Raw genomic sequence first — 25638 nt, 5'->3', positions numbered from 1 at the left:
ATATGAAGATAGAGTATCACAAAATATCCGAAATAATGGAAATACATCAAGATTTATTAAATCTATGATAATAAGATGATACTGGCATACCTAAAGAAGATAAAAATATGCACTATGAATAAAAATGGAACCTTGCTCATTATTATGAGTACCAAGTAAATAGAAAGACCAATTAACAAGTCATAATTGAATTAAGAATGGAAAACTGAAGAAAAACAATAGTGGACGGGAATAAGAGAAAACTATAGTAGACCTAATTAATATTTAAATGGGAATAAGCCACAATTAAAGGTTAAAGGACGTTTATTGGCGTTTCAATTTCCACTTTGGAAATCGTTTTTAAAATACAAACATTAGTAAATTAAACAAATTTTGTTTTTTTTTTGTTACTTGGTGAATTACCAGATCTGGTTACCCATATTAGAAGAGGAATTTATTAAAAGGAAAATACCAGTATTAGTAAGTTAGTAACATATAGAAGATACATCATTTATGTTTTTTAAATAACAAACATATAAAATCAGAATTTGGTGTTTACTGAAGGTAAACTGAATGTACGACCAAATATTTATCAAGTCGGGATAGTATTATGAGGTTTTTTTCTGGTTTTCCCTCATAATTTACTATGGAATCACTAACAGGAGATTTTTACTATCATCATGACATGTGTTCGTCTTTTTAAAGACGAATTACATGCTATGATTTTTTTCTGACGGATATTCCCAAGTTACAGTTGATTTCATGTAATCCAATGAACTATCTTATAAGTAAAGTCGTCCCAGGAGCGCAACTCAACAATATTGGCAATATCATTTTAAAGTCGTCTACTTTAAAATGTATAATGTATGCCTGAATTGTCAATATCAATAAGTCAGATAAAATTAAATTATTATGAGAATTTTTCACCAAGTAACAAAAAAAACAAAATTTGTTTAATTTACTAATGTTTGTATTTTGAGAACGATTTCCGAAGTGGAAATTGAAACGTCAATAAACGTACTTTGCTTTAATTGTGGCTTATTCCCATTTAAATATTAATTACTTTAAAATGCCACAAGAAAACAGCTTTAGAACAATATAGTAGACCTGGTGAAAACAGCCCAGTAATTGTAAAGTAAAGATGCAAGAAAAAAAGGTAAATTCACATTGTAAATTTGTAAAGAAAAATTTGATAAATTTGTGTAAAGAAATGTAATAGCTTATAATAAAATTATTGAATTTTACGAAGTGTGTGTTATTTACTCATTAATACGTCAATGAATAAATTGAAATTCTAAATTATATGTAAAATTGTAATATTATAAAACACAAGCAACAAAAACAATACAGATTAGGTGTATCGTGTACAGCCATAACTTTCTTCTATAAATTTACAAAAAATGCTCCCACATTATGTCTTATACATTATAGGGTCATTGTTATAAAGATAAGGTTATCAGAAACTAGCGTTAAAAACAAGAAAGTGAATTATATACCATTGAATTAGAATGAGGAAAGATAAGAAAAGTATAATAAAGAATAACAATAGAAAACATCAGTCAAAGATACAGCGTCGTAAACGAATAAGAATAAAAGAAAAGCTAAGAAATCGGAGTGTATTTCATGTTTCATAAAGCATAACTTTTTGTAAATCCAAATAAAGCTTAAAACATTACATTTTCGTCCAGATCTTCTAGTAAAACAAATTTAAAAACCATTAAAGAGTGCAGAAAATATTGTAGTTACAGGACAATTTGAATAAAATTCGTTTGACGTTGGACAATACGTCATTAGGTCTAAATTTCTCGTTATTCATTTTTATAAACGATACATATGTACAAAAGATAATTCTGTAAGATAATACTTGCAACAAGATCATAAATGGGAGGTAAAGTGGAGGAAACGCTGGAAAAATAATAAGAAAGGGTTTATATTCTGACAGTTTTTTTATTATCCTATTTTTTAAGCAGTTATAATAAATTACAAAACTCTTTTTATGCTCAAATAAAGCCTGAAGCAAAGATGTTTATTTTTAGGTCCTAATTTCTTTGTATTCTTTTTAAATAAGACAAATATACGTAAAGTGATAATTTAAAGATAATATAGAAGATTTTAAAATATTGAAACATTCTCGAAAATAATTGGATATGTTTTGAAAAAATGAAAAAAAATGTTTTTTGTTTGAAAAGGGATTTCCGAAGTGGAAATTGAAACTTCAATAAACTTATTTTAACCTTCAATTGTGGCTTATTCACAATAAAATAGTATCTACTCTAAAAGATGATAAATTGAAGGTAAAGTGGAGAAAACGTTGCAAAAAATTAAACCTAGAGCTAAGATTAAGAGTATTACTAGAATTAATATTAAACGCAACAGTTATCCGGATTGAACCGCGTCGATTATCATTGCGCCGAGTTTTCGACATCCTTTTTGATGTCTTCCTCAGGTCTTCCGAGGTCTCAGTTTTCCGAGCCCTCAGACACTACTACACTGATCACGAACCAATGCATTACTGTACATTACTATACATGCATTATGTTACATTACTGGTTGGTGATCAGTATAGTAGCGTCTGGGGGCTCGGGAGACTAAGACCTCGGAAGTCCTGATGAAGACATCAAAGAGGATGTCGAAAGCTCGGCGCGATGATAATTAACGCGGTTCATCCCGAAAGACTGTTAAATCTATTATTAATTATTGTGGTCTATGTATTAAAATAAAGCATTTGATAAGTCCTCAATCTGCAGATTCAGAAAATAATACAAATTAAAAAAGCATGATAAAAATGCTAAGCGGGGCGAATGTTAATAGATTAGGCTTATTATTTCACAAGAGACATTGATTCGAAAGATATTGTTATAGTATCTAATATCAAGAATAAACTGGAAAACGTCGTCAGAAATTAAAATACAACACAAAAGGTTTAAATAAAAATCGAAGAAAGAAAATTATATGCGTTTGAACAAATCTAAATTTTTAAATATTTTTTAGTGATATCAGATTTGTGAAAAATAATTATAAGCTAGATTAATGGCGAAAAATAATAAGCTGGCATCAAGAATCTCAAAGTAAGAATATTCAAACAAATCAGTAAGTAGATCTATAGTGACCTTTGAGAGTCTACTTGGATTCTAAGCTTATATTAAAGCTCTGGAATTATACTGAAGAAGGAATCCGAGGAAAATGTTGGTGAAAAAAAAAATAAATGGGACCGAAGGACAATCCAAAAATTTTAAGAGCTCTAAAAAGAAAGTAGTATAACCGGGGTACTAATAAAAGCTCATCTAATACGAAGGTTGGAAATATAATATAGAAACAGATTTTCAAATTAAGAAAAAAAGAGAAGAGAAAAGCCAAGGGATTCATTCAGAGATGAAGAATGTTGTCAAAAGAGAGGCAAAAAACAATAAATAGAAAATTACGGAAAGAAATTGTTTCATCAAGTTATGAGCATACTAGGTTTTAACAATATCATTCTATAAAAATTATAAGAAATATCAATTACCGACGATGTTCATTAATATTAGCTAATTGAGTGATAAGATTGAGAGTAACTTATAACCAGCAACAGGATTACCTACTAACAAAAGACTATATTGTTCATTTAATTTTGATAAAAATCTGTAAAAGGAGCAGTACAGAATTAAATAATTTCTTTATCATCTGGAAACCACAAAGAAAAAATCTTTTGGTACCTCCAATCACAAAATAGGTACCTAGGAATATGTCATCGTCGGATAATCTTTCTTATTCGTAGCAAATTTCCAAATTAGTTGAGAGAAAATGCTGTTATTGATGCAAGAAATTGTAGGATTGGTTACAATTTCATTAAAATATATTTCAAACATTTTTGTAGGACAAAAACATCAAAGTTAAAGTAAGAATACCAATACAATTGTTTAAAAGTTGTTAAATGAAAATTTGTACAAAATTTCTGTACCTATTTTCCACACTATATTGAGACGTAAACCATATCAAAGCAAAAAAGACATTTTTCTGAAATACTTTGCTATTAGATATCCAAGAGTAAAAAGAAAGAGAGGCAAGCAGAAGCTAGCTAAAGATTTGAAGAGAAGTAAAAAACGGGATCTTCATAAATGCCCAATCACACAAAAGATTAAATTTCAATTAATGACATGAAATAAAACTACAAAGTGATGGATAATGGCCTACGCTCTATTAAAAACAAGAGATTTCTAAGAAGATTTCAAAGAGTGAAAATTTAGAAAATGTATAAAATAGAAGTCCACGGAAAAATAGTAATTTTTAATTTAATAAAAATTTGATAAATTTTTCTTCCATTGCTTCAAACGGCAAATGCCATTTAAACATTTTTTTGTCGAATTTTGAAAATATTTGAAAAACTCACCGTCATCTTTAGGAGAAGGAGGACAATTCGAAGCATAAGATCCCAAATGGTAACCCGTATACGAATGCTGCTGCATCGGAGGAAAGGGATAGGCTCCTAAGGCACCCCTGGGGCTCGGAAAGCCGCCGTCGTGACCCCCCGTCGGACCTGAGTGTGCATTTCCCGCCGGAGAGTTGAAGTGGTGCTGATAAGAGGTCCGCAGGGGTCCGTATCCGTGCTGTTGCAGCTCAATGAATGCACTTTTAGATACAGGTGTGGAATTGTTGGATTCATGAGGTGTCGGCGGGCCTATGTGACCCTCTCCCGACATCGTAGGGGTGCCTGGAGGATCTTCGTTGGGCCCCCCGAAAGGGGAACCCAGGTCCGTAAAATTCAACGTTGTAAAGGGTTTGTTATCCACTTTGCTGAAGTTTGGAGACGTCTTGAAAAAGTTCACTAAAATCACTAAGTCGAATCACTGTATCACTGACCCGAAAAGGTGAGAAAACGATAAACTTCGGTAATAGGAACAGTTTAAAAAGTTAATAACGTTAATCTGAACCAAGGAAAGCAATTTAGCACACTGAATGACGATAATAGGTGTAATCCACACTATAATTGAGTAAAAACTATTTGAAGATCGAGCCCGAAACCAAATTACACGAAATTGAGTGCATATGTCGTTTTTTTACGTAGGAAAATTGACCGTTTGTAAACCAACCATCTACTACCTACGGACGTAGGCACTATAATGAAGAATAATCATATAATAGTACACTTCGGACTGTGGTTTGGCCTCTCAACCGGTAGATTTCGCTACCGTTCAGCGAAACTGAACGCTGGCCACACCCAAGCAGCTCGTCATTGGCCTGCTCGGATCCTACAACTTGTTTTTAGCCGTAGAAGGCGTAACTTATCGATATTGTGTGGTTTAGCCACTCCCTGCTAGACTTTGAGACGCTTCAATTTTTAGGTTAGATTCACGTAGAGTTAAATTGTGTTTTGTTGCACATTTGTTTATGGGGTTAACATTAGGATATCTATTTGTGCTCGGAGTGAATTTTTGAAGTTTGAATTGTAGTGGTTTGCACCCTAGGGGGTGAAATGAGTAGTGCAATTATTGTTTGAAATGATTTTCGCAGACTAAGTTGAATTTGAATTTTCTAGATGTTACCTATTTGTCTAATTTTTGGCATAACAATTTATTTTCCTTTATTGTTATTACATTATACAATAACAAAACATATGTTATCGATTCAATTTGTAATTATTGTTGTTGATACTTTTTATTTTATAAAATAAAGGTTGGTATATATCTTTTTATTTAAATAGGTACTATCGGTCTTTCATCATCGCCCTTCATCTGTAGATACATTTATTTATCTTAAAATACTTTTGATATCAAAGCGCTAAGTTTATTAATAGGTACATTTTTTTTAATGGAGTAGGTACCTACCTACACTAGATTTCAGTAAAATCTATACCTTCTTTTGCTTCATGTAGGGAATAATTAGATTTTGCTTATTCCTCTTTTTATTTAGTCTTTTGTTTTTCGTTCTGTAAATATGTTTTATCTTTCGTTTATAGCGTATACATTTAGCTCATTTAGGTAGTAGGGTAACGGGTACAGTGATTGGCCACTTAAGGAATTGCTAATTGAATTAAAATTGTAAATTGGTATCTTTTAAAGCGAAATATTTTGTTTTTTTTTTTAGCAATGAAACATTAAATTTTATAAATACTCAGGTTATTTTCATCAGAAATAATAATGTATATCAAAAATTAACACAAATTTGAAAACTTACAGAACTACAGTTATTGGCCGTACATAAAATTTCTTGATGTTTCTTTGCACACATATTAATATGGTCTCTATCACATAGACATTTTATTCCAACTTTTGATTTAGATATATTATAGGAACAAGAATAACACAACCTGTATACAAAAGGTTATTTACAGATGGGTTGGTGTCGTCTGATTGTTTCACTGTTATATCTGAGAGAATTTGTATTTTTTCATGTTCTGGATATCTCAGTTTCAAAAAATAACTTTCTTTTAGCCGACTCACCAGCACGTTTTCTTTGCTGGTTTCCAAATTTGAACATTTGCTTTGGGATGTATTCTTCAAATTTGATAAATTCATATTGTTCCAGACATCAAAAAATATGTTATCAATTGTGTGCAGATTTTTTCTTTATTCTTCACATTTTTACATAACAGTTTGACATTGTTTGCTCCCGGAATTGACTCTTGTGGCAATTTTTTTTATTACTTTCATCTTGGTTTCCTTATTTTTTTTACCTTTAGTGTTTTTCGCAATTAGTTACTTATATAAAACGTTTTCTATGTATTTATGGGCGTAGGAAATTTCGACACTAAGCAGGTAGCGACTAAAATTTAATGGCAATTTTCGACACCAGCCCCAATTCCCGTTTTTATCTTACAGGTATATTCGACACCAAATAAATATAGCTGCGACATAAATAAAATACCATAATTAATTAATTTATTTATTTTAATAAAAGTAATGTGCATTTTATTTCTTTATAACTGTAATAATATCTAAATATAATACAACTAGTACCTAATTTTTGTACATTTTACCGTTAATATACTTGTATACAATGATTTATTTGCTATTATAGGAATGATAAGATACAGCTTTTATAAAATCTAACCTACGTATTTGTTGGGATCGTAGTTTATCCATCCTTTTCTCCAAAAATGCCAATTTAGCCTTAACAGTAGTATCTTTGATTTTTGCTGGTATATGTAAACTATTTATTTTGACATAAGTGTCTACTTGAAATTCTTTTAACTTTTCAATAAAAATAAAAATAGAAGGAAGTGTTGAATAAAAAGAAGAATTAAATCTCGAATGAAAGGATTCACAGGCATTTGTGGTCCTCGCAATAGACGGATTCTGATTAGACCATATTATGTGTGGTGGAAATAAAGCGCTATCGAAAATGTAATTTTCCAGTAAATAATCTGCATATATATCAAGTGTTGCGTTTATAGGTTTATATGATATTAAATCATAAAGAAAGCATTCTTTAACTTCTGCTGGATTTAAATAAGTTAAACCAAACGTATGCCTTCACCATTTTCCAATTTCTGAATTTGTATCCTTATATTCTTGTACCAAACCCAAAGATTGAATTTTTTTAAACCAGTTTTGGTGTAAGTGAAAACGGCATCCACTAATTTTTGCATTGGGCCACATATACAATAAAGCACAGTGAATTGCTTTTTCAAAGTCCACAAATATTTCAGTTGGCTCTAATGATAATTGAAATGTTTCAAAAATCTTAGACCTTAATAAAGAAAATAAATTTTTGTATGTCATTGACAATTTGTCCTTTAACAAACAGTATGCTAATGTCCATTTCCCAAGCCATGTATAGTAAATAATTGTAGAAAATATTTGGTACTTTATGAAAATGTACCATCCATATACAAAGTTTTTAATTTACACAACAAACGAATATTTGTCTCGCATGAAAATACAATTACATTTAATTCAGGATGATTTAAAAACAAAAAACTTTCATTGCGACAGGTTTTAGCAGAATAATTACTAACCGCGTTATGGACTTCTGATATGCTTCTTGGTAACGGACCTTGTAACAGTTTACGACGACAGTTGTAAATGTTCTTTCTTATGCTAGCTATGTCAGGAACCGTCAGCAAATTGGCATCACACTCAGCAACAGCAGTTCTTGTAATTTTGGCAGGCTTTTCCGATATGTCCTCTTGGGCTTTTCCTTTACATGCATTGGTTACCATCTTTACTTCAAGCTTTTTTGGATCGGCTTCATGATTATGTACCAAATCACTTCTTGTGATGGTGAGGTCCTCACAGCCTATTGTAAACACTTTTGCGAAACACTTAGTGTTTCTTTGGATGCAGCGCCAAAATATCTCGCCGCTTTTTAACACTTTCTGTTTCGAGAACGAATGATGCTCCGCCACTAATAAATCTCGACCACGGGAACTTTTTATCAAACTCATTTTTTAAATATCCGTATACGTGCACAAGCCAACGTCAAACAAGAAATAAATTACAACTGAAATAATTTAGTCACAAGTACACAAGTGCCACGCCCCCCGCCGTGACAATAAATATTGGGAAAACCCGCTTGTCCTGCTTGGGTGCAAATGTCCATCGCCGCTAATTACCTACCTACCTGCTTTACGCCGCGATGTCGAAATTTCCTATAATAAAATTTGACCCTTCGATTACCCCAGGTACAAAGACAATTTTGTGTCGAAAGTTCGCCCGCTGGTATTTATAGAAGTTTTCATTCTTCATTCATCCCGTATCGCTACATCCTATGCCCCATTCTCGTAAAACGGAATTTAGATGATTGCTAGGTATTCGTTTATAAGGGTAAATAATCATTGCTGCTGTTGTTTCTGATGCTGCAAAGGTAAACATAACCGTCAAATTAACTTTGGGATGATGCTCTATTTGATATACATTTTTGCTTTCCTTTACAGCCATAAGTACTTGTTTATTTTTGGGACGCAAAAGGAAGCAGTTTTCATAGCCATTTAAAACACGTGAAGGGTCTCTCACTTAAATCGGGTACACGTAAACTCATCACCAATTACCATAAATACCCTCGTACATAGTACAAACTCATCACTGCCATAAAAGTAAGGATTTTCAAATAGACCCTGAGAAATTGGTAAACTCATCACTGGCCTACCTGCACCCCGTAGCAGGTATAGACCATAAACTCATTGCAAACCCGCAAGATTTGGTAATTTGACAGATAAATCTAAAATAGATGTATTAAATGCAAATGTAATTTATTGGTTTTTATTTGGGAATTCTGCAAAATTTTATTGATAGCTACCTAAAACTAAGTATACGCCTAGAAAAATTTCTCTTCATTTGCCCTTGTTCCTTTAACATGGATAGTGAGCTGCTCATTACGTTTTGAGCCATCGCGGACTAAAAATGATGCATATCAATAATTTTAAATTTCAATTGCGAAAGACTCTGAAAACTGTTAGATACAAACCAAAGTATGTAATAATAATAAGTGTGAGTCGGTGTAATATTGAAGATAGTGTTCTATTAAAAACTACCTAAATCATACCACATGCAACATCTCGCATAGCCAAAAATAATTTTTGGTGATCGACCAGTTAATTCTAGAGAACTTCTCTATTTTTCTTACTTGATAAAATTTCCATGTTTCGTGAACGGTGATAGAGTCAAACACCCTGCATATTTAGAAGTTTAAATCCAAACACAAATGTATGTCAATATTGTTCTTTAGAGTTTAAAAAATACTCTACATTTCTCTTGCTAGATATTTTCAATAAAAATTCAAAGTGTCAGGATTGGAAAATCATTTAGTATAAATAACTAATTTCTGTGTACAATTGCAATTGTACTCTTGTAATAAGTTTTGCAATACAAGATGGAGATCCAAATATTTTTTAGACTTAACCATAAATGGATCATTTTTTTGAATTCAATCAAGTAATTTTTCAGATGAAACAAAAAATATGCAAAGAACTTATTAAAATTTTAAAACTAAAGAAGACTTTATTTTATGTAATAAAGTCCAGTTTTCTGAAAATGATAAAGTCCAGTTTTCTGAAAATGACCAGTATGTGTTTATATTTCTATAATTATTTTAGTTGCGAAAAATATTCTGCACTGCGTCTTGGAACACAATCACGTAAGCAACCTTCGAAAACTAAGCCGTCAAGTCATCAGCAACTCCTGCAAAATGAATGCTCAAGAGAAGCCATCAAAAATCATTCACCAAAAGATTGCAACTTCTTACAAAGAACACATAACAACAACGGACATCTCTTATATTCTGAGAAATATGTGCAACGATCGTTTTCCTTTTATGTCACCTGTACCTAAGACAATGGGAAAGCGAATCAAGCAATCCAACAGATGAATCTAATGACGGACCGCTATAAATGTTTTGTGTTGGATAACGATTCGCAACAAAATATTATTTTTGGCATTCTTGAGAATTTACGATACTTGGTGAAGGCAGAGGCATATTACTTGGATGGTACATTTCAATACGTTCCAAACTTTTCTTGCAATTATTTACCATCCATAGCTTACCAAACCAAAAACTTGGTTTGGTAATCACTATAAGAGGGTAGATTCCAACGGCAAGTGGCTGCACCATTTATTTGGCTGGCCATTTTTGTCTCTTTTCCCTCTAACTGTTTTGGGCATCCCAGTCTAGCCATATACATTTCATCACAAATAAATGCGAATCCTTTCATTCCCATTTTCCAACCATTTTTAACATTCTCATTCCAATATCCTCACTTTTGTATTTACGCTTCTACAGTACTAAACAATGATGTACATAAACTGCAGAGTTAATATGTACCTGTACTGTTTTCACAGCATAATGTTTCTTTAAGTAAGCTTTAACCGTTTATAAAAGCCAGGGGACTGTACTTAAGCATTTTGATTCTGAATATACAACTGAATTTTCAGATCTCAAAACCGCTTAGATTGGCAGATACGTCGAATGGGCCACAATGTAAAAAAATCGATATTAATATCTATTTTAAAGCAATTTGCTTAAAATAAATTCTGAATTTAATAAATTACCACATAAACAAGAAGTGTAACAGGTAACTGGCAATCTTCCGCATTAGAAACTAGCGCAACTTGCGGTGATGAGTTTACCTATCTCCAAAGGATGCCGGTGATCAGTTTGCTATATCTCGGAGGGTCTAATAATTTTATGGGGGGCTATAAAGTGATGAGTTCGTACACGTCCCTTAAATCTGGGTGTCGCTTTAAAAAGGATATGTACCAACCTATTCTTGCATATCTTCCACTATTACTGGAAAACCTTTGTCTTGGCATGTTATGATACAATGCTTTAAACGATTCTTTTCCTCCAAACAAAGAATAGGATTGGGACCAAGGGTAGTTTTTTCATTAAATTTTTCGCTTGCTCAAAACTGTAGCGTTGATCTTGGCACATTAAATTGTTCAGCGGTTTTTCATTGGCTCATGCCATTTTCTGTGGCCTGAAAAGCAGACTGAAGATCTAGTTTTGTATATTGTTTGTGATACGTTTTATGTTTCCAAATATTTGGGATTTTTGATTATAAAAATAAAAATCATTTAGGGTAATCATGTTAGCTACAATACGCACGTTTCAAATTTGATTTAAAATCCCCACATTAGCAATAATTTTATAACAACTAAAATAATTGTATTGTAATTTTATAAACACGAATCCGGCCAAAAAATATATTCTTACTAGGGTAAAGGTGACAATGGTTGGCACCTTTCTGTCTTAGTTGGGTTTCATATATTGAAAAGAAACCGATATTGGTTTATGTGAAGTATATAATGAACGAATATGAGTGTCCAGATATTGCTTGTTAACCCTACATCATCATTTTCTATGGCTATCCTTGTTTTACACTAGAAATTTATGAATTTAACAAGGATGGGCGTAGTTTATAGTGGTTGGCATGTATATTACACTGCTTGGCATCTGATGATTTAATGGTTGGCACTTGTTTTGTGGGTTGGCATATCAAGTTTTTCTTTTTGAAAAGTGCTTAAAATTAATGTCCTAATTTACCTAAAGTAATAAAAACCAAAATGTTCGCTTAATATTACATTTATTAGACGTAGGATATTACAAATTTGTGGAAAATGAATACTTTAATTAGAGTTCGGTGCACTTACTGCAGATGAATACTTTATCAAATATTTTTTTGTTGCATTTCAAGTGAAAAGTTCTTATACATTTTGAACATTTTCTTCCTTTTCTGTTTAGGTATATATTGTCACCACATTGATAACAAATTCCGTTTATTACTAGTTTTTTTTAGAAATAGTCATGCCCCATGACATCTGTTGAGATTTTGTATTATTTTCTCCAATAGTGTCAAAAGAACATCCAGGAGATGAACAATTAAGATTTTTTATTTCTATATGATTTGTCGACTTCTGTAAACTGCTATTTACACTTCCATCTTCTTCATTATTTTTCTGCTCATTTTCAGTTATATTCTCTGTGTTACTTTTTGATACAGCTGTAGCTGGCTTTACTAATATGTTTTGTTGGATACATACTGATTTTTTTTTTTTGCTTCAACATTGACTTTAGTTTTTTTGTTTCTTTCTGCTAGTGTAACTTTCCTTCCTTTACTTATATTAGCCTTTTTCCTGTCTTCCTTTGCTTTTCTTCTATTTTCTTTTTCTTCTTCCTGCAGCCTTTTTTTCTGTTCTTTATTCTCTGCAATAACTTTCCATTTTTCTGATGTTATGACATATGGCAGTTTTTCTATTTGTCTTTTATTTTTCCTTAAAGGGGACGATGGCCAGTGCAGAATTTCACTAATAGGCACTACGTTCTCTATAATCACATTTTTTGGATTAGGCATATCTTTGACTAATAACTGATCAAATGTTGATTCTGTTTGCGCTGTAGAAATATTATTATCAAACAATTCCATGGGTTTCTCAGGATTTGTTGAAATATCAGGCATGACCTCATTAAAGGTACCTAGTGCATCTCTCAATTCGGGATCAAAGCTAAAATCCAGGAAGATTTCACTAGTTTCAGTATTTGCGTTAAGTAATCTTCTATCAGACAGTGTGTCCACATCTGATTGAAGTGGCATGTCTACATTATTTATACCTGACGGACATGGTATATCTAAATCCGCATTATTGTTGCAAGTAAAGAAATTCCATATTTTCTTTAAACATAGATTTTCCCTACTACTATTGATTCCACCATTGCCAACTTCAAAATTGTGCAACAGATCTGGACCTAGCAATCTTTTAAATGTATCAAGTGTTAACACCGGTTCATCTGATGCATTAGTAGTGTTTATTTCATCACCGTCATTTTGACTTGTCTCCACTCCATTTCCTTCATTTTTGTGTCCCATATACTTGGAATAGTCTATTGCATTACAATCCCAAGGAAATAGGCCAGTAGCTCTAAACCCATTAATTATGGTACTATTTTTAACATAGTCGTTTACAACCTTGGAAAGTAAAGGAGCAAAGTTTTCTTTCGTAAACTGGAGCAATGGATGTTCTCTTCTCCATTGAAGTATGCCCTTTTGCCAGCCTGCCTTTAATGGCTTAAAGGCAGCGACATCAGCAGGTTGCAACAGTCTTGTAGCATTTGGGTACAAAGCTATCAGCACTATACCCAGCTTGTTGCATAACTGATTAACTTGGAGAGTCAGATGTGTTTTATGTCCATCGACAAATAGAATAACTGGCTTTTCAACCTTATTTTTTACAAGGAATGGGTTAAATACGTTTGCTATGTATTCGTAGAATAAACCAGATTTCATCCAGCCATTTTCTGAATAGCCTACTCCCCAATCTTCTGGAACTGTTTCCAATATTTCTTTTGGAGGTTTTCTCTTATATGGAAATATGATCATTGGTGGAGTCACACCACCATTGGCACAAAAGGTGAACATTACTGTTAACGCAGCTTTAGCAGTTGCTTGATCCACCTCGTACACATTTTTTGTACCTTTGCATGCAATTACTTTTTTATTTTTTGGGCATAATAAAAAATTTGTTTCATCTCCATTATATATTCTATTGCCATCTTGCAGTATACTTTTAACACCTTCATTTTCAAGTTCTGTTTCGATTGTTTTGAACCAGTTTTTGATATCATTTTCGCTAATACAGGCACTAGCTTGCGTAACTGCTTCGGTAGTCCTCAAGCACAATTCTGGATTCCTTTTCATGAATGCACGATACCAACCTTTGCCAGGTAAGCCATCAGGAAATGGGGTGACTCCATTGGCGTTCTTTATAATATTTTGTACGCTGTGTTGGACATCTTCAATCCGCCTAGGGAAACCTTTCTTTTGGCACGTTACTATCCACCTGTTAATTTAGAAAAAGTAAATATCGTACATTATTATAAAATTTACGACTTACTTAACCAAAATTGATTCTTCCTCTTTTGTAAGATAACTAGCTGGACCAAAACCTGGTTTCTTGAATTTATTTCCCATTCGAAACTGAATCGTTGATCTGGGCACACCATACAATTTTGAGGCTTTTAATTTTGACATGCCATCCTTAACTGCTTCTACTGCTTTATGATTTTTTTCTTCTCTTTCTCTATTCATTTTAAACACCTAAGAGAAATTAGAGTAAATATAATGCCTTCAAATATTTTAGGGGCATATTTGGTTATTTTAGGAAAGTAACTACCTACTTACACGTCTATATACTACCTTTTTTGCAAAGATATTTTTTAAATTAATAAATCCTAACTTTCTTATAAACTTAGCTCCTACATAAAGGAGGTGTCAAAGGTAGGTGCCAAGGATTGAAATACACAATAATTTTTAAAATACGGTGGTTGGCACTACATGCCAACCAATAAATTTGTCATTTTTTTGTAGACAGTCGTTGGCACTAAATAAATTTGAGGTTAAAGTTTATACAAAGCCTCATCCTTTAGTGTAATCAAGATATAGACATTGTACACTATACATACACTAGATTTTTTATGACACAACTTACCTTTGGAACAATATATACATAAATTATTCACACACTGTTTAGCAATATAAACTGTCTCCAGACTCTTCCTGATACAGCGTAACAAAACCACTCATGAGATGGATTTACTACCAACGTAAGAGAACAAAAATACTAAATACACCAAACCACCAACACTAAACTGTAAAACTATAGAAACCTGATGTCCACAGAATAAAATATAAACAGTTGCGTTGAATCAGAAATTTGCATGTCAACTACTATAGACCTGCCAACCACTGTCACCTTTACCCTACACATTACAGCTATAGGCCACCATGTGGTTTAGTGATTGGCAGTCGGCCAAATACTGGTCATTGCCTTATAACATACGAAAAAATGCTTGAAATGTATTATCTTGGACTAAACTAGGCTAAAAAAGCCTAAATTATAATAAATATTTTAATTTAAAGTAGGTACAGCAATTGGCCGGAAAGCCAATCATTATAACACGGACATATTTATGATACAGTGCTTTCCTCAAATTTACCGCCAAAAATTCAAAACCTTACATACAAAAATACTACATACAAGATAACTCACCTCGTGAATAGCCTTCCATAACAAATTCTTTAAAAAACTCTTAATACTGGATGCTCCTGTTAAGCTTCGAACAACACACGCCGTAACAACTAGATTCTATTAACTGAGAGAGATGATAGACATAGACCAAATATATAGCAATGTTGCCAAATTTAAATGCAAATAAATTTTTTGTGAAAGTGGCCAATCACTAGTGACCGGCCAGCAACTACTGTATAGTTTATTTCACGAAAAATGGTTGAGTGCTTAATGATTGCAATAAAACCCGACCGCAAGTACCCCAACTTAGTCAACATTAGTTGAGCAGGTAAGTATTCAGGTAAAATTGAAGCTACTGTGGAGTGTCGTTATCTTGTTTGTATAATAAATTCCTGGTAATATAAAAACGACTAAATCTGATCCTGGTCTTCTTGTGAAGTTACCGGTGTCGCTAAAACGCCTAACTGCTCTTTGAACCGAAAATCGACTAACGCCCAACATTTCAGCTGCATAATATTGGCTACGACCATCTTGAAATAAAGTCACCGCCCTTGCAGCATCTGTCGGAGTTAGAGACATTTAGAAAGGATAATTAAATCAAAAAATATAACACGTTTTGAAAATAAAATCACTACACTGTGGTTGTTGAATTAAAAACAACATTCAATAAGTACCTATCTACTTGCTTCAGACCCTTTTTGACAAAAACCTGAAATACCAATTTGTTTTAAGAAATATAAAAAGCAATATTAAAAATATTATTTTATTTCTCGTATACGAGGGTACACCTAAATTTACATACGTAATTTAATGTCTCTAAAATTATACAACTTCAAATAAATAAGAAATAAGGAATGGATCGATTTTTTTGCACCTGAGTGTATAATTTTTTTGTCACTTTACTGAAAAATTGGCTGTCTGAATTTTAACGTAGATTAAAGTTTACCGAAAAAAAAATTACAAAAAAAGATTATAATTATATATTATAAAAATTTGATTAGTATCACGATCATTAAAATCGATGAAATGAAACTATATAAATATAGAATTATGTGTAATGTTTCTTTAGAAGGTCTTGCAATTTTGGTATAGCCTATTTTCCCACAGTTCAATATCTTTATCAATCTTTTCAAATGAAATACCTCTTAGGGTCCATACCGCAAACTAACAGTATTTCCTATTCGATATAAATAACTGTCCTTGCACTGGATAGTAATAGGAATCAGTTTTTTTTTAATGCAATTGACATAACTTTACTTGCTAAGGATAAAAAAATAAAAATGGAAAAAAAGAGAAAAAATGAGGAACTTGGACAGTCCATAGTAAAGTAACTATTGAATTAAGTAGATAGCTGCAGAATAGTTTGCTGTGGAACTTTGAGGACCTCATCACCTATTTTATATATAAATAACTAAAAAAGCACCTAATAGAAAAAATCTAGTAACAAATTACCAAAAAAAAAAGATTATATATTAGAGATCAATACTAGTAATAGATTTAGGATAAGATTGTCTACGAAACAATGACTAATGGAAAAATGAGTAAAAATTGTAAGATAAGCGAATGGATTTAGTGTCTGCAGTCATATAACCACAAACAAACAACAACAATATTACCTCCCTCCAAATTTCACTATTATAATATAACCGTTCAAAAGATACGAGGGGAACGGACTTTTGACTAGCACTGTATATATGAAAAAATTTATAGGTTTTCCACTATTTTTATCATCATATTCTGGACTAATAGATTTTCCTGAAGTTTCTCTTAGTTTTTGATCTAATCTTTTCCGGTATAAATATTTGGTATTTTCTTCTTCCAGACTATATAACTTGTAGTGTGTTATTTTAAGTTCTTTTATGTCAGAATCTTTACTTTACTTGAGGCGTGTAGATGCAAAACCAGACATGTCACAGTTGAGTAGTTTAGAGAAAAACGGAAAAAACTGTAGAATAAAACTTTATGGGTATTTTTAAAGTTTTTTTTTACTATGAGGAAGATTGTACACGAATCTTTACAACTGAAAAGAAGAATTGGCCTATCTTTACTGATTAATAATCTACACAGTTATTAAGGCTACTTGCGTCCAAGTTCCCAACAAAAATTTGGATATGTCCTGCTTTGAAACTTATATGACAAAGGGATGGGAAAATTAATAATGAAATTTTTTTTACTTTGACAGTTTATTCTATTAAAAAGACAAAATGAACAAGATTTTTTTTTTTGTTAAAAAAGAACAATTGTTATATTAAACATAGAATACTATTGTTCTTCTAAATATTCGCATGGTGGATTCTTATCATTATTATCGTTATGTTCAGTGGTGTGTTGGTCTTGACCACTATCGAGAATGTTTTTGTAAAAATCACATTCAGGCATAGAGGACCAATCATTACCAAAATGACAGCATAATAATGTCTCGATATCCTTCTTCTTTTTAAAATTCAGTGGAACACCGATTGGCAGTTCTGCTGGAGTAATTTGGGATATTTTTTACCTTTTTTAGTAATAGGCGATGCACTTGACTCAGAAGAAAAACAATTTATTTCTCCCATTGCAAGAATATTGTTTTTTGGAGGTACGGTTTAATATAAGGCGTTTTATTTGGGGAATCTTGAAATGTAATGAGCTGGGTGCTTTAATGAATGCATAAGCTTCTTTTTTCCAATCCTGGAAAATCCAGTCTTTTTTTAATAAAAACAATGTTGTCTGCTCCTCAAAAACTGCATAATATGTATCAGGAGTTATTATGGTGTCAATCTGTCTCAATTTTTTCTCTCTGACACCAAATACTCAATCAGGGGGTATATATGAATGACCTGTTACCGGAAATATGACCCGAAGTTCACTTACGTTCTTGGGAGCTCCCTGGAGCCATTTTGCACACATAGTTAATATTGTACAGTTTTTGTTTTTTTCAGGACATCCATCGGATACTAGACGTACAGTATAAATGTCAGTCATAGTAGGCTCATTCCTTTTCAGACAATTATATACTGCTGACGCAATTTCATTTGATCCTTTGTATCGTTCATGTTCCATCCAAGAGTAGGCATATACATTATTTTTGTTTAAGTTTCTCTTTGAAGAACCTTTTACAACGGTGAAATTATATAGATAAAGTTGACGACTATAGTAAGCCCTTTGGTCAGGTACTTTGGGCAGCACCAAATTCTTTTCACAATCGTATGAAAAAATCATTAATCCGTCAGTCTTCTGTTTACTCTGCAATGCTTTCTTCTTATCAAGATCATTTTCGACTCTTATTCATTCCTTTAGTTCAATACATGTTGAGCATACATCTGTTTTAGGACTTCCAAAGCCCACGTTAAAGAATTGGCTAAATAGGTGCGTTGTGAAAATAGCTGAACTTGACTTGGGTAGCATAATCTGTTTGTTGTTTATACATTTTGTATAACTTTGTAATATTTAGTTCTGCAGGAAGGTTATAGCTGATTTACCTCTGCAATAATGAGATTCATCAGCTTTTAATGTCTTAATAAACGTTTTTACTGCTTCCAATTTATCCTTATGTTAAAGGTCTGTTCTTCTGTCTCCACCTCTTTTCTCTTTTAAATTTTCATCGACTTGGAAACGTGTTATCTAGCAATCCAAGAAAAGCATCTCAGCACACTTGGACTTCTTCTAAATTTCGTTTTCGAACAAAATAAAAAACTGTTTTTTCCTTCGGTTTTGTTGCATCTCTAGATCGCTGACGTTTTGGTTTATGAATTATACAAAAGCGAGAAATTAACTGATCTTGTGTGAGTTTATCTGCAGCTTTATAAAAATCTTCATGGAACTTTTTGACATCCTGCATCGAGAGTGTTGAACATTTCCATTTTGCTTCTGAATGTTTACACTTTGGAAATGTTCGTAAACCTTTAGACAAATACCTACAACAAAACAAAAATGGCTTAGGTACCGTTAAAAAAGATAATTAAAACATTTTGACTCATTCATACATAATGTAATTTTTGAGGTTAATTTTTGCATTCTCGAAAAATTAATTTACACACTACGCTTCATCTTTATAATATTTACCTGTTAACTTTAGCTTTAGATCTTCTCCATTCTGCTTTCTGTACTTTCTACTTGCTTACAGAACCCATGCTAACCTCACTTAAGAAGGATTTATTCATCTCTAAAATATTGTAACAAAGCACTGTAACGTATTATGATTAGAAACTGGTAATGACCACGCTGCCGGAATAACAAAACAGACACGTGCTGCGCTACGCCATGTGATTGCAGTCCATTGGTCGAACGTCGATGTCCGATTTTGCAACCAAGACGCTTGGGCTTTGTCCGCTTTTGAAATTACAATCAATATTTGATTGTAATATTTTACGGTAAAAGGCCTGTTTTGCAACGAATTTTCATTATGGACTGATACCATAGGTTATAATGAACAGAATCTTAGTGTTAGTTTTCCTTCGACCAAAATGTGACATGTCCTGTTTTGCATCTACAGGCCTCACTTAAATTCGGAAATTAATTAAATTAGCAGTCACAAATGATTACCTTATATGAGCAGATGGCCATAGAATTTGTTTAATGATTGTAATAAATCATGACTGAATTAACACATTCGCGACCAGGCTATTTTTAGGTCTGTCCAGTCAAACTGATTTTGGTTAAACATGAAAGAAACATGCCAAGTCTACCATTTTTGGGGAGGAGTATTATAATTGAACAAGGATTATAAAAAAAATGTTTTGGATAATGTCACACATATGTGACACTGGTCTATAGTAATAAAAATTTGAACATAACCCAAGTGTCACAAATATGTAACATAAACATTTTTAGCTACTACTTATAAAAAATCATTTATTTATTCAATATTAACAAAACTAAAAATTACTTCCAATAAAAAATAAAACATATTGTATAAGTTTAATTGTCTTTTCTGTGTCACTCAGCAAAACAGGGTGTAACACATAACCCAATGGGCTGTCCATCACTCCCCTTACATTCCTGGCATGTGTACCAGGTGACAGCCCTTTCTTGGTTGCACTGCACTGTCGACATCTTTTCCGCTTATTTTCTTTTTTCAAGTTGTGTGCCGCAACAACTTTTTTTCTGATTGGCCGTTCTGTTTGTCCCAGTAAATGTTTGATCACTTCCTCTCTAAACTGAAGGTACGACATTCTTGTTTTCTTTGACGTGTTCCTATTTTTATTCAACAACTTTAACTCAGAGTTTTTCGTGGTATGCCATAATATGAAGTCATCTGGTCAATTCTGTCAATTCCCGACATAAAGGAATTGTAGTCACGAATCATTACTGGCTTCAACTTTTTCTGGCCTCTACGATTTTCAACTTCAACCATTTCGGAACCATGATTGGATGAAATCATTATTACATTTCTCTTATCTTTCCATTTTAATACTATGATTGGACCTCTTCTTTGTCATACAACTTCTCCTTTCTTTTATTTTTTTGTAATAACACTCTTTGGGTTACTTTTTCTATTTTTTCTTAATGTTCCACAAACGTAGGTCTTCTTTTCATGTAAAAACTTGGCAAGCTCATAACTGTTGTAATAATTGTCCATGTAGATAGTGTGCCTCTTCTCTAAATATTTAGTAACAAGTCTGTGAACTACTTCAAACGCATGCCCATTTTCATTTACTACTGTCCCCTTGCCGCTGTAGATTAGGAAATTTAGTAAAAATCCATTAGAGCTATAATCTCATAAATTTTTATTCCATATTTACTAGTTTTTTTGGCATATACTGTCGGAATATTAACCGCCCTCTCCACAGTAAGAGGGCTTCTTCAAGACTTAAGTTCTCTCCTGGATAGTAAACTTTAGAGATATTATTTATAATATGACTCGTAACGTTTTTAATTTTGTAAAGTCGATCTTGAACTTCTACGTCTTCCGGCTTGTAAAAACAAATATTTTGAAGAATAGCTTCAAACTTCAAACTTTTGGGTCAGAGACCCAAAAATTTTTTTAAGTCGTCAATATTTATATCCATCCAGCGTCTTAAACAGGAATATTTTTTAAAGTAGGGTTTTCTTTGCGTGAAGAAGCTCTGTGATTTGTCCACTCTACGATTTTTATCAAAAGCTCTTCATCAAATAGTAATGAAAAATATTGTATAGGTGTTGCATCAACAGGAATTTCTACTTTTATATTTTCTTGTTCAGTAAACTGATGTATCTCAATATTTTCCTCTACATCAAGCCAGTCCGCCTCATCATTTTCTTGTACCACATTTTCATTTGCATCATTCGCTTCGCCCTCATCATTACTCAACTCACCGCCGTCATTGCTCGACTCTCCCCCATCATTGCTAGTATCCTCAGTCTCTCTTCCAGAATGAGAAGGAGAATATTCACTTCCACTAGAATAAAACATTTCATCATTATGGTCCTCCTCGAATTCATATTCAATATTTTAGGCATTTCTGTACTCACTAACTTCCCTACTAGCTATCTCGGCCTCTAATTGAAGGTCTCGTGTACTTAGATGTCGTTTTGACATTGTTAATACGTGTAAAATAAATAATAAGTTATTACACGGTGTATAAATAAGTTACATTTTTATATTACCTTTCTAAATTATACACAATTACGATACTTTTCGTATTCGACTTTTACATTCTATAAATTTACGTTCCATAAATTTACAGGTTATTTCTTCTTTTTTTAAACGTCCAAATCACAACCCAGCCATAGCGTGTGAAAGAAGGATTGTTTAGGTGGACTGTGGCCAAATTTAGACCCACTGTGATAAACCGTGGTAAAATTATTTTACATTTCATCACGTAAGTTCGGTGTCACACATATATGTCAGCAGTCCTTACGAAAACTTCACCGTCACACATATGTGACGGTTGGTCGCGAATGTGTTAATAAAAGAAAATAAAAAAATATACGTTTTATACAGTTTTGCTGTTTTAAAATCCATAGTATAATTTTAAATAAAACGACCAAACAACACTGGCAGTTTGTTTTTTAAAACAAATCATTTAGTTCCATTACTCGTAGTAATAATTCAGCGTATCTACACATGTCGTAAAAAACATCCCAACGTTTCGACTGCCTTGTAATTAATAGCTAAAAACATTTACACAAATTCGGAAATAATACGTGATTGACATGTGCCAAAATTCGGTCTGGTATTACAAAAGGACCACTACAAGGCAGACTAGCCTCTTATTATAGGTCCGACAGGTTCTTAAAATTTGCGAAGTGCGTGTGGCCTTTTGTTGTATTTTTGACATCCGAATACCGACAATTGTGACCACTTTTCAAGGTTCTGCTTCAATAATAAAGGTATGCGAAATAACCACTTTCGCATTTTACCGTAAAAAATGGAATTTTCATAAAATATACAGGTAGAGGTATTTTAAATACTTAAGGTTTTAAGAGGTATATATTTAGATGCTGATAAAAAAAATTCTATATAGAGAAATCAAAATTTTGATTAAAAAAACAATGACCGTTTTTCTCCTTCTCGTATTCCTCCGGTGTATATCTATCTTTTACTCATTTTTGCATGCCTTTAGGTCTTCTGCCAGTTTTCTCTTTGGATTTGTTCCACCTCTTCATAGGCATACTTCTTCTTCTTCTTCGTCCCTTTGTTTTGCCTTAACGACCTTTCTTTACTAGTTTTTTCCTGTCAATTCTAGCTGTTTTATCATCACACTGTTACTTCAAATTTATGTTTTTTTCAATCACCGAAATCCACTCATAGACGGATTTATAGCAGACGGTCGTTCACCTAAGACGGTTAAAGCTCTCTGCAAAATACTCGAAGCAAGAATCGGGAAACCGATCATTTTTTGTCGACAATGACACTTCAGTTATTTTTTTTATTTTTTTCTATTGATTTTTTTGTGCCCTTTTTTGTCTTCACTTCTTTCTATGTGCATATTTTCATTATTCCTCGCCTTGTCCTAATGACTGTTTAAATTTTTGTTGACAAGTTGCCGCATATACAGTACGCTCAACCAACTTACACCTCTAAGCGATTAATGGAATTCGCAGAAAACCTTTCATTGTAGTAAAAGGCGCGGTAAACTGCACTGGAGTTCTCCATAATCTTTTTAATTACTTACTTTGTTTAGAATATTTTTGCCTGTATTATCAGTTAGAGTTAATTTGTATAAAATGAGGAGCAAAAATTCAAATGAAAGTTTAAATATTAATGTTTATTTGCTTAATAATGAATGTATAAATATAATTATTAACCTGCTGTACAATTATTTTGTAAATAACATTATAACACTGTACTTATTGATTATTTAAATTTATTAATCATCATCATCGTCACTAAATTCACTACCGCTATCATTATGTTAATCTATAATCACTGGATTAATTTCCCTAATTTTATTTTCCCGGATCCACCACTCTTCTATTAATTTTTCACATTTATTTACCATTTTGGCCCATATTTTTGGAGCTGCAGTTTTAAGAGCTTCTTGTTACATTTCCCTAACTGAATCGTCACTGTATCCACTGCATCCAACGTGATTATCATAATACGTTTTACATATACCCCAGATATGTTCGATGGGAATAAACTGGCAGTGATACGGCGGTAACCGTAGTACTTGATGTCCATAACTTGATATACATAATTTGGTCAACTATATAAACTGTTCGTTTTTCATTACGTTTCAAAATTTCCAGTAACTCTAATTTTGATTTTGAAGAAAAAAATCAAATCTGCGTTTTCTATACAGCCTTCTTTCCCTCCTGTACGAATAATGATGTGTCTTTTGCCTTCGCTATCTGTGTATTTTATTGATTTTATGCTGTCGTCTTGCCAAATTCTTTTAATTCCACTCTTTGCAAATATCCATGTCTCATCTAAGTACACGAATGTTGCATTTTCAGATGTAAGTCTTGAATATTCTCTCAAAAATTTAATTCTTTTGTGAACCACACTACTCCTTTCGCATAAAAGTAATCTATTATTTTCTTTTTGAATTTAAATCCTAAATCTCTCAATACTTTCCATTCCAAAGGCTAGTCCTCTTAATTTCAGAAACTTGTCTTTCTCTTATTTTGGCCAGTAAAGTATCTTAACTGACATGTTGATTGTTTTCACGCATTCGATACAAAATATTGCGAATTTAAAATTTTTCTCAATCGGATAAATCAATACCTCTAGAATGTTTACGAGTTGTTTTCTTGTCTTTGTGATTCGAGAAACACGAATCATTCGAGATGTGGCTATACAGAAGAATCCTAAGGATATCATGGACGGAAACGATAACCAACGAAACTGTACTACGAAGAATGGAGAAAGAAAGAGAAGTGATGTATACGATTAAAAGGAGAAAGTTAGAATACCTCTGACACATAATAAGAACCAGCACTAAATAGAGATTACTGAAAATAATCCTTTAAGGCAAAGTATTTGGAAAGCGTGGAATTGGGGGAAGAAAAATATCATGGTTAAAAAACCTGAGGAAATGGTTCTCCTCAAGAACAACTAATCTATTTAAAGCATCAGTTATTAAAATAATTATAGCCAGGATGATCGCCAATATTCTAAACGAATAGGCACCAAAAGAAGTAGAAAAAAAAGGGACACTTAGAGATTGATATTATTGACCTATCGCTTGTGAAGTTCGAATAAAGCTAATTCTACTACTAAAATCTTTAAAAATTCACGAGGAACTTTAAAAAGCGTATTTAAACTTTGAAACTTTTTTGACGAATCGTTTTGTTAACTGCTAATATATGTATATTCAATAGCAGTCTAAATCAGCTTTTCGCAAAGACTAAGATTTATTTAAATAATATAGTTTATTTGTTTTTTTTTTTTCAATTACTGTAAATTCCTAATGTAAACGGAATTAAAAATTATTTTCTAAATATTGTAAAATTGTCCTATAAATGGATACCTTTTGGACAAGAAAGCAATTATTATTATTATTTTCTAATATTATATGCATACAAAAAGTAAAAAAATTAGTCAGTATCTCAACATTTAAAATTTCCAATCCATTTTTGCACTACTTGTCTCCTTGAGTTACAAACCGAAACAATGTGATCTCTTAAATTTGAAAAATTGACAAACAAAACCCCAGAAACTACTAACAAAACATAAAAGTCAAGTGGCACAAAAGAAATAATCACTGTTCCAAATTTTATTGTGTTCTTACAAGACATTTATGACCTTTACCGTACCAAAATCAGATTTCACTAATCTTCCCGATCTGTCTTACAGGTATACTACCTAGCACAG

The 25638-nt window shown here is 32.4% G+C and overlaps 1 protein-coding gene across 2 annotated transcripts in view; it reads right to left on the bottom strand.

Moving 5' to 3' along the window:
* LOC140441137 (uncharacterized) overlaps positions 1–5057 on the bottom strand; it is a 303792-nt gene extending 298735 nt beyond the window's left edge. For both annotated transcript variants that reach the window (XM_072531599.1, XM_072531600.1), the window contains exon 1: positions 4349–5057. In XM_072531599.1, the coding sequence (XP_072387700.1) occupies positions 4349–4658 (310 nt within the window). In that variant the 5' untranslated portion in view covers positions 4659–5057. The remainder of the gene's footprint in view (positions 1–4348) is intronic.
* Positions 5058–25638: the final 20581 nt, after the last annotated feature.

Source organism: Diabrotica undecimpunctata, chromosome 5, assembly GCF_040954645.1.
Source record: "Diabrotica undecimpunctata isolate CICGRU chromosome 5, icDiaUnde3, whole genome shotgun sequence".
Taxonomy (NCBI): Eukaryota; Metazoa; Arthropoda; class Insecta; order Coleoptera; family Chrysomelidae; genus Diabrotica; species Diabrotica undecimpunctata.
The sequence above is the reverse complement of the archived record's forward strand: the minus strand, read 5'-3'. Positions and strand labels throughout refer to the sequence as shown.